Genomic DNA, 10,625 nt, shown 5'->3' with positions numbered 1-10,625 from the left:
CCATGATGATATCAGCTGATCAGTTTTGTTTACTTTTTCCTACGGCTCTTTGAAACCTTGAGTTCCTAGTGTGACGATACAACACTTTTGCTCGCGAGCATCGGCTGGATGCTGGCCAAAACCGCGAGCAAGAAATGACTAGTGTGATAACAGCTTAACCCTTAGAGTTCTGCTGCCCATCCAAACAGCTGTTGACTCTCGCTGTGAGTTCCTCCGCCTGGTAAGGTGGTGGGGAATGCTTACAGCCGTTCACTCTCAACCCGGAGCGTTCTTCTCCCCGTCCAAACAGACGTATCTTGCTGTAAAAGTTCCTCTGCCCGTTAAGGTGGTGGGGAATCCTTGCAGCTGTTTACTCTTAACCCTTAGAGTTCTTCCGCCTGTCTGAACTTAACCCTGATAGTTTTTCCACCCTTCCGAACAGCCATTGACTCTCGCCTGTGAGAGTTCCTTTCCCTGCTAAGGTGGTGGGGAATGCTTGCAACCATTCACTCTCAACCCTGATAGTTCTTCTGTCCATCCATATAGCTGTTGACTTTCACCTGCGAGTTTCTCTGCCTGCTAAGGGAATCCTTGCAGCAGTTCACTGTCAACCCTGAGAGTTCTGCCCATCTGAACAGCCATTGACTCTTGCCTGTGATAGTTCCTCCACTTGCTAAGGTGGTGGAGAATCCTTGCAGCTGTTCACTCTCAACACTGAGAGTTCTTCTTCCCATCTGAACAGCTGTTGACTCTCGCCTGTGATAGTTCCTCCACTTGCTAAGGCAGTGGAGAATCCTTGTGGCTGTTCACTCTCAACCCAGAGAGTTCTTCTGCCCATCTGAACACCCATTGACTCTTGCCTGTAAGAGTTCCTCTGCTTGCTAATTCATTCTTCTGTCTAGTTCCTCTTGTTAAATCCATGGATTCAGTTTATAACATTTTAGTTTTGGTGGGATTATTCCAGTTTGGGGCTCCTGCTTCTGGGCAGCCCATAACCAAGTGCTAATCAGGAATTTGAGTCTTAACTGTAAGGCGTTTTGTAATTTCATCCAAGATTACTATAAGACTATGGGACAAAACATTGAAAATCTCAAATGACCCTCTCGCTTGAATTATATTTTGCTGAGAGGGAGGGAGCTACCACTTAAATTCTCATAGTTTTAAGTGGTTTACATTTTAGAGGTGACTTATGTATCTTTGATAGAAAAAGTATTTATATTATCTCGCCCACACATAAAATTAAATCTACATATTCTATGCACAGGTACAGTTTTGAACTTCAAGCAAATAAATTTTTTTGGAAAATTGTTGAAAGTAATTTTGTCTGGTTCTTCAACATTTTCAGTTGAAGCAATTGTTAAATTGAAAAAGTTAGAGTTTATCTTAGTTTAACCAGACCACTGAGATGATTAACAGCTCTCCTAGGGCTGGCCCAAAGGATTAGATATTTTTATGTGGCTAGGTACTAATTAAACCCCAAGCAACGGGACCTACAACTTGTTGGGGGGATCTGAACCACATCAAGAAATGAATTTCTATCACTAGAAATAAATTCCTCTGATTCCTTGTTGGCAAAGCAGAGAATCAAACCTGGACCCCGAGATCAGTAGTTGAGCATGTAACCAACTCGTCCAACGAGGAACTTATTATATATTAAAAACGAGATACTTTCAATTCAAAACATCTTGGTAAGAATCACTACTAGAACCACTTCAAAATCACAATTACATGTGACCAATTCAACTAAAATCACAATTACATGTGAACAATTCAACTTAAAAAATTAGTCATTGGTCTAGTACAAATAAATAGGTACTTCTACTCTGAAAACCATCGAGCCTCCATTCATGAGTCTCCAGTGGGGGAGAAATTAAAACATGATTTCAGTACCACTGAATCTTTTATTCTACTTTCTAAAGAAAGTTGACAATTCTACTGAAAGTGAACAGACGTTCCTCAAGAAAAATGTTGTTACGTAATGTGTGAACATTACAGTTTTTCCCAGTTTTTTCAATCGACTATGTGCGTTGCCAGATTAGATACCAGGTAAGATTAACTGCCATGAGGAACATCTTAAGATCATGAAATATATATTTTTTTGTAGTTTTAGAAAGTTTGACTAAGATTACAGGATTTCAATCAGCTGTGGACAAAAAAAACCAAGTGACGTAATTCAGTTCAAGCCATGCCAGGTTTCTGCTCTTATACAATACGTATTTGCTTTGATGTCTACAAACAAAGCAGGTACTAAGGAACAAAGAGAACGGAAATTTAGGGACTAACGTTATTTAAACTTTAGACTGTGGGATGAAGGGACTGAATATCGAAACTAAATAATCACAGGAAATTTTCCCATACAAATTTCACGTGTTAAGGCCTGAGTAGTACCTACTGTCTGAATAAATACGCGTCACAATGCCAGATAACTAACTATAATAATTCAGTTTTCTAAATGTTGGCCTACTTGGGGCGTAAACAGATTGTTTTAACATGGATAACCTGAGGTTTTGCGCTCGTATGGACAGCACCTTTGGCTCATCAAAGCTGGCTACTCGAAACAAAGACGAATGACGTCACGCCAAGAGATTCCATAAGTTTTGTCGTGTGACAACTAACATAGAAAAACTCGAGGTTTAGTGTCCAAAACTGGTTGCAAGAGAGGGTTATGGACTAAATCAACTGCCGTTTTCAAATTATTATACTGTGGGCTATGTGACTGTTAACTTTACACAAAATGCTTTTCAACTTTATGACTCGAGTTATCTCTTATTCTTTGGTCCGCTGCAACGAGTGACTGATTGCCCCAATGATTCACACAAACAAAATTTACAACTTGCACGTCACACGTCTGAATAGCTTTGTACTTAATTCATTTTTTTTTTTTACATGGCTGCTACTTTGTACGTTTAAACAACATCAGAACATTACACAGTACAAAGCCTAGCTTATTAAAATGTTCACATTATTTTAGTTCTTGCTTGACATACGAGATTTATATCAATGCTACACTAGAGAAACGGAAAACGAGACAATTCAATAGCTTCTATAAAAAAAAAACAGGAACAATCTATTTTAGAGAACTACATAGCACGAGGGAGAATAAATAATTATAATAAAATACACGAGAAAATTAACTGAAAAAACAAATTGAATTCATAAAATCACAACATCCACATTACAATGAAATTATCTAAATGCTACACGTAAGATAAAAAAAAAAAAGATCACGAATAAAAATGACTAATTTACGATAGTTATTGCATGGCGTCGTCTAAGAGATTCAGGAGCCATCGGCCGAGGAGGCTGGAGGAAGAGGAGGAGGTCGAAGTCTTTTTGGAGTCGTCCAAGGGACACGGGGGTTTTGGAGGTTGGCACTCCCTATAGCCTGGCGCTAAGGGCAGGCGATTGATGCCGCAGAGGGACCCGTCTACCGCCTCCTCTTTCCTTCCTGAACCGCTGACTCGGGCGCAGGTTACCACCACCTCCTCAAGACCTGGAGATGGAGAAGGACATGTCATGACGCCGATAGTACTACTACTACTATTATTCTTCTACTACTACTACTATGGCTCCATCAGACAACTACTTATGGCGTGCTTGCAATTAGTAGTCTAACACGCCTATTTTCCTAGTTCCTACATACAGAGCCCTCTCTGGGCGATTTTCTTTAGAGACTTCGGTCCTTAGCACTTCTCCTTCCAAATCACTTATTTTAAATTGACAAACGATCGTTTTGAGACACAAATGCACGTAAGGGCTTCTTGCCAGAGACCCCTGAACATTCCTACGTGTTGGGGGGGGGGGGGGGACCAATTTTGGTCTTCTAGTCCCTGACCAGTGTATGAGGAGCCAGGCAGTAAATCAACTTTGGTTGGTCATAATTAAGGATTTAGAGAGGAGGAGGGCACAGGGCTACAGTAGATTCACGTCAACCATACATCTGATATCTAGGCCAGTCCCTTACGACAGTCCTGATTGGCTGTTGGTAAGCTAATCGCAGGGCTGGAAAATCAGTCTCGAGAGAGAGTTCACAAAGGCAGGATGTACATTCCACCTCTCCTGAGGGATACGTCTTTCAAAAGTATTCCTCAGGAGAAGTGGAACATACATCCTGTCTATATGAACTCACTCTCGAGACTGAGAGTTTCCAGCCCTGTGATTGGCTTATCAACAGCCAATCAGGAACGTCGTAAAGGGACTGGCCTAGACATTAGATGCACGTTGATGTGAATGTACTTTTTATAGTACCAAAATACTTCCGAAGTCATGTGTGTGTGTGTGTGTGTGTACTACACGGAATCGAACCGTTTCCTCACCTCGCCCACAAGTGACAGAGCAGGGGGAGATGGTCACCCTCCACCTGAGGTCGTCCTGGATCATCCTGACCTCCTCGTCGAAGGTCGAGGCGTTGCGAGGGGACGGGTTCAGTGGCTTGACCTTGAAGGTGTTGGGCCGGAGGGTGACCGTGAAGTTCCTCGTGACGTCATTGGAGAAGAGGGGGTTCCGGAGGTCAATTGAGGACATTGTTGGGGAGGCGCCGTTGCCGGTGGACAACACTGCGGAGGCAATAAACAAATAAATAAACAAGACAAAGAGATCAGTGATTGAACGGACTGATGGATACAACAGACAGAATAATTGAATTTTAATGAATTAGATATGAAAAAAATGCAAAGGTAGATAGATAAATACAATGAATGAGTACGTAAGCAAATACATAAACGATGATTAAATAAATAAAATTAGTAAGAAAATAAGCACGGCGAGATACGCAATCTAATTCTTGTTTATTTTATGCAGTGGAAACTTGAGTCATTTGAACTGATGCAGAACTCAACATGCACACAGTTATTCTGAATCTCTTGTTGCTAAGTATACTTTTTTGGGACCAAATTACAGTAGATTTTGGCCTTAAATTTAACCAGCTTTCCCTCCACCAAAGATTAATAACTCCACCAGAGGTTTCCTGAGATTATTCATCCAAAAATATATTCAAAGAAGAGCTAAACGGCAGTGTCTCCTGTAAAAGTAACTACGGACCTAATTTACCCTATGTTTAGAAACAAAGTACAAAGAATAGTGTTCAAGGAATCGCTAAATTAGCAGCTTGACCTTACAGCAAGAATTGACAAGTAATGAAGGGTATCATGGCAAATGAATTACTCTGTCCTTGTGGCAAGGACTGAAAAACGAATGACAAAACTGCCGCCGAAGGAATTATGGAACACTTTTGTCCTGCTGACGAAGGAATCAACAGAAAAGTAGTAAAATAAAGCCCAAGGAAACATTTATACTTGTCTTGTTGAGATCATTGACGATGGCGAGGAGAAGCTGATCACTGATGGTGCTGGATATTGGGTGGGAGGCTGAGGTAACATCTCTTCTCCTCCTCTCTTTCTCCTCTTCCGAGTCCAGGGTTCCGGGGGCGGCCTCACCTCGAGGGGGAAGTTCCTCTCTATGGGCTGCAGCGTCAGAGAGCGGGCGCGCTCGTACTCCGTGTAGATGGTGTTCCTCAGGGGAGTGCCCTCCTCGGAGAAGTCCTGGGGATGCGACCGAATATTCTCAGAGATATTTTACGAGACGAAAGGTGTGTTAATCTTTTTATTTATTTAATAGTTTCACCCCTCAGGTTTATTGTTTTTGGACCAGACTTCAAGAGGTTCAACTTGATGAATCTTACTCTAAATTGCCTTCAGTAACTCGCTACTACATTCCGTTGCAAGGCTACAATGTTTTCCTTAGTATGTGATAAAAAATTTTCATACTAATCTAATACAAAGTACCTGGTAATACTACTACTACTTCTGCTACCATGACTCCATGGTATCTGTCGCAACATTCAAAATCTATTTCCAAAAGGAAGAGCTTTTGAACACTTACCATATACTATATACCCTGACAGTATCCCATCCAGTGACGATTTAGGAACGTAGATGCATATCATAATACGACTAATTCCTAATGTTTTACGTTTTCCTTACTTATAATATACAAAAAAATTGTCAAAAATATGTCAACTTAGCAACACTTATCAAGCACTTTCTGTCGAGACGACTGACGCATAATCTTTCCTCGTGGAGTTCGAAGATTGTGATGGTCTGCAATGTTTATTGCAGTGCAAGCTTGGCTCTTGCATTGCAAACGGAGGAGAAAAGTCTCGAGGTAACCATAGCAACACTCACCAGGCACTTTCCGTTGAGGCAATAAGCAGAGCGCGAGCCGTCGCCCCTGGCGCAGTCGGTCCCGAAGGGGAACCAGCCGTCTCGTCCGTTGACTCTGTAGAAGCGGTAGTTGAGCGCGGAGTCCTGACAGGCCACGGTACACGCTCTGTCTGGGTCATCTAGGGTCATGGAGGAAAAAAAAAGGTAACTGGGTCTTAGAAGAAAACAAAAGAAGGGGAGTTCAAGCTACGAATGGTGTTTCATGAATAGGGTTCATGTCAAGAATATTACTTTCGCAAATGGGGTTTTTGCCAGGAATATTGTCTAATGGGTGGAGTTCTTGCCAAGAATATTGTCTGATGGGTGGAGTTCTTGCCAAGAATATTGTCTGATGGGTGGAGTTCTTGCCAAGAATATTGTCTAATGGGTGGAGTTCTTGCCAATAATATAGTCTGATGGGTGGGTATTTTGCCAAGAATATTGTATAACATATTGGTGTTCTTCCCAGGAATATTGTCTAATGGGTGGAGTTCTTGCCAAGAATATTGTCTGATGGGTGGAGTTCTTGCCAAGAATATTGTCTGATGGGTGGAGTTCTTGCCAAGAATATTGTCTGATGGGTGGAGTTCTTGCCAATAATATTGTCTGGTGGGTGGGGTTTTTGCCAAGAATAATGTATAATGTAGTGGGGCCTTGCCAAGAATACTGACTAACATGAGGGGTCCTTCCCAAGAATATTGTCTAATGGGTTGGGTTTATGTAAAAATAAACAATTTCGTGAATGAGGCTCATGCTAAGAATGTCGTCTGATGAGAGAGGCTCATGACGAGAATATAGTCCCATTAGCGTGTTATGATGTCCAGAATACTGTCCCTTCAGTGAGATTCGTGCCAAAGATGGTATCCCATGAGCGGTTCTTGTAAAGCCTTTCCATTTTGAACAAAGGGACCAAATTATTGTCATTGAAGAAAAAAATATAGGATTAACTACTATAGTACCATCTCCTCAATCTTGTCCATTTCTGTATTTAAGACATGTCCCAGATCTTCTGGCATGAGGAGCCCTGTAACCCCAAAGCTTTCAGAGCTACCTTCGATGAATGTTAAAGCCGTGACATTCGTTGCAGTGATGTATACTGGTAGCACGACGTCAGTAAAAGATTTCTTCATTTTTGTTTATCTTAAATCTTTCGGTTTTCACATTTAATGTCAACCAAATAGTTTACTTAAGCATGGCTGTGGAAAAGGTAAGTATATCTTAGTTTAACCAGACCACTGAGCTGATTAACAACTCTGCTATAGGCTGGCTCGAAGGATTAGATATTTTTACGTGACTAGGAACCAATTGGTTACTTAGCAACGGGACCTACAGCTTCTTGGGGGATCCGAACCACATCGAGAAATGAATTTCTATCACCAGAAATGAATTCCTCTTGATTCCATGTTAGTGGAGTGAGGAATCGAACCCGGACCCTGAGATCGGTAGTCAAGCATGTAACCGACTCTTCCAACGAGAAGCTACTGTGTAACTGGTATATGTTATGTTTCACTTTATGTACAGATATAACTTAATATTTGAACATATATCGACTTAATATTCTAATTGGAATACCGCCTTTAAGGGCTTCTCAAAAGACCAAGATAGACAAAAATTAATGTGCCAGCATAAGGCCAGCTTCATCTAATAACTTAAAATAAAAAAAATAAAAAAATTCTGAGCTGCCGGTAAATAGACGCCGCCGATATCACTGATGTTAATCGTGATTGGCTGAAGCTCGTACCACTTACCGCCCACCACCAAAGGTGAGAATGTAAACACGTCGACCAATCAGAAAGGAGATCGGAACTCCAACGATATCGTCTGCGGATATTTACCGAGATATTAAAATCAAAACTACTGAGGCTGAAGGGCTGCAATTTGGCATATTTTATCATTGGAGGTTGGATGATCAACATACCAACTTGCAGCCCTCTAGCCTCAGCAGTTTTTATGATCTGAGGATGGACAGACAAAGCCGGCACAACGGTTTTCTTTTCATCTTTTCAGAAAACGAAAAAAAGAGTGTAGACTGACAGCCCGCTTACCTTTCGTGCTGGTCAGCTGCATGCCGATCCCGGACAGCTGGTCGACGTCGTGTTTGTACTTGGCACAAATTTCAGAAGCGTATTCGAAAGGAGACTTCAGCTCCGGACAATCCTGCTTTGCAGAGAATAAATAGAGTCAGTTTCTAAATAAATTCATTAGATTTGAGGTTTTTAAATGTTATAGATTTCCTCATCATGTTCAGTGACCATGGAGAGAATCTAAGTGGCTATCCGTGGATTTTAAACGCACGTGGAACTGTTTGAAATAGTGGCACAGCACCAAAATGAGATGCCATGTATATCGAAATTCTGACTCCGTTTCTTGTTATTGCATAAAAAAACTATCAGTCGTGAACCTATGTGATTGATTTAGAATTCTTCGTAAAGGAAAAGATGATATTTGATATCTGTATAATATTATTATGGAATGCGATTCGAAATACGACAGGCAGGCTTTAATTTTGGTAGTAATGCTTTGTAAATTGAAATCATTTATCCGTCTTACTGGAAGCTACAAGTTTTATATGCATCAATTCTGACAATGTTGTAGGAAGACTATGTATGAGAGATACTGTAACTGAAATCCAACCTGTACTATTGTTTGTAACAAGTCTAATGTTCCGAACACCAACACTTCTGTAAATACAATGTGAATGTTATTTGAATATATTTTTTTTTCAGATTCATGGATGCACTGAGAAGAAAAATCTTACCAACCTGAAAAGTAACCGATAAGGACAGACATTATTAAAAATCCATGAAACTATGAAATAAGCAGGAATCAAATTTCTAAATAAAAAAATGAATATATAAATAAACACCGCCCCCCCCTCCCCAACACACATGAGATGGGGCTGTAAATACCATACTATTTTTAGTGAAATTCAAATGGAAAATTAGCATAGTTTCTTAAAATTCTGAAGCGAGCTATCATAGTTTTTCCTAAACACTAAACTAAATATATATATATTATATACGTTCTAAGTTATGGCGGTTACTAGAAGCGCGAAAAATAGAAGACAATTGTAGGAGGAAGTACATCTCAGGTGGTCCTTAAAATACATTTATTGGAACGTTTCAAAACACAAAGGTTTCATTTTCAAGCTGTAAAGACATAAAACGATAAAATTAACATTAAAAGCGCTAAATTACTACAAATACGAGACATAATACATTATAAACGACAAGATAAAAATAAAAACTCGTTTTTATCTTTTTTATCTTGTCGTTTATAATGTATTATGTCTCGTATTTGTAATTTAGCGCTTTCAATGTTAATTTTATCGTTTTATGTCTTTACAGCTTGAAAATGAAACCTTTGTGTTTTGAAACGTTCCAATAAATGTATTTTAAGGACCACCTGAGATGTACTTCCTCCTTCAATAGTCTTATATATATATATATATATATATATATATATATATATATATATATATATATATGTCTCTTGGTTGGTATTTGTCATTTATCTGGAGAAAGCAGTTTGAATTCTATGTTTATAAAACTACCAAAAAAGTCTTCATCAGACCTTAAGCAAACTATATATATATATATATATATATATATATATATATATTATATATTATTATATATATATATAGATATATATATATATATATATATATATAATATATATTATATATATATTATATATATATATATATAGTTTGCTTAAGGTCTGATGAAGACTTTTTTGGTGTTTTATAAACATAGAATTCAAAGTGCTTTCTCCAAATAACTGACAAATACTAACCAAGAGGCACAAATTGTACAAAGTCTAGTCGAGCCTAAGCATGATTTGCCCCGTAGGGGATTAGTGCCATCAGTGCACCTCATGTGGTATACTGTAAACATTACTGTAGGTTCTTTGCAGATTCCCTCGGCCCCTAGCTGTAACCCTTTTCATTCCTTTTACTGTACCTCCGTTCCTATTCTCTTTCTTCCATCTTCCTTTCCTCAAGTTTCCTTGTTTAAGTACTAGATTTGGTCTTTAAGCAACCGTTTCGGTGTTTTAATACTATTGTAGATTCACATCACCCGTGCATTTGATGTCTAGGCCAGTCCCTTACGACGCTCCTGATTGGCTGTTGATAAGCCAATCACAGGGCTGGAAACTCTCAGTCTCTCGAGAGAGTTCACATAGGCAGGATGTATGTTCCACCTCTCCTGAAAGAAGAATCCCTCAGGAGAGATGGAACATGCATCCTGCCTATTTGAAATCTCTCGAGAGACTGAGAGTTTCCAGCCCTGTGATTAGCTTATCAACAGCCAATCAAGAGCGTCGTAAGGGACTGGCCTAGACATCGGATGCACGGGTGATGTGAATCTACTATAGTTTCTTTATCTAATAATTCTTTAATAGTGCAAAATTGCGAGAGTTTACTCCTGTTACACCTTTCAA

At 39.6% G+C, this 10,625-nt stretch overlaps 1 protein-coding gene across 1 annotated transcript in view; it reads right to left on the bottom strand.

Moving 5' to 3' along the window:
- Window positions 1-1,860: 1,860 nt before the first annotated feature.
- Window positions 1,861-10,625, bottom strand: part of LOC135205749 (A disintegrin and metalloproteinase with thrombospondin motifs adt-1-like) — an 86,919-nt gene continuing 78,154 nt past the window's right edge. The window contains 6 exon segments of the mRNA XM_064236865.1: window positions 1,861-3,472; window positions 4,296-4,535; window positions 5,274-5,375; window positions 5,378-5,519; window positions 6,162-6,319; window positions 8,225-8,336. Coding sequence (XP_064092935.1) covers window positions 3,234-3,472; window positions 4,296-4,535; window positions 5,274-5,375; window positions 5,378-5,519; window positions 6,162-6,319; window positions 8,225-8,336 — 993 coding nt within the window. The 3' untranslated portion in view covers window positions 1,861-3,233.

Source organism: Macrobrachium nipponense, chromosome 24 (assembly GCF_015104395.2).
Source record: "Macrobrachium nipponense isolate FS-2020 chromosome 24, ASM1510439v2, whole genome shotgun sequence".
Lineage (NCBI taxonomy): Eukaryota > Metazoa > Arthropoda > Malacostraca > Decapoda > Palaemonidae > Macrobrachium > Macrobrachium nipponense.
Note: the sequence above shows the minus strand (reverse complement) of the source record. Positions and strands in the feature narration are given on the sequence as shown.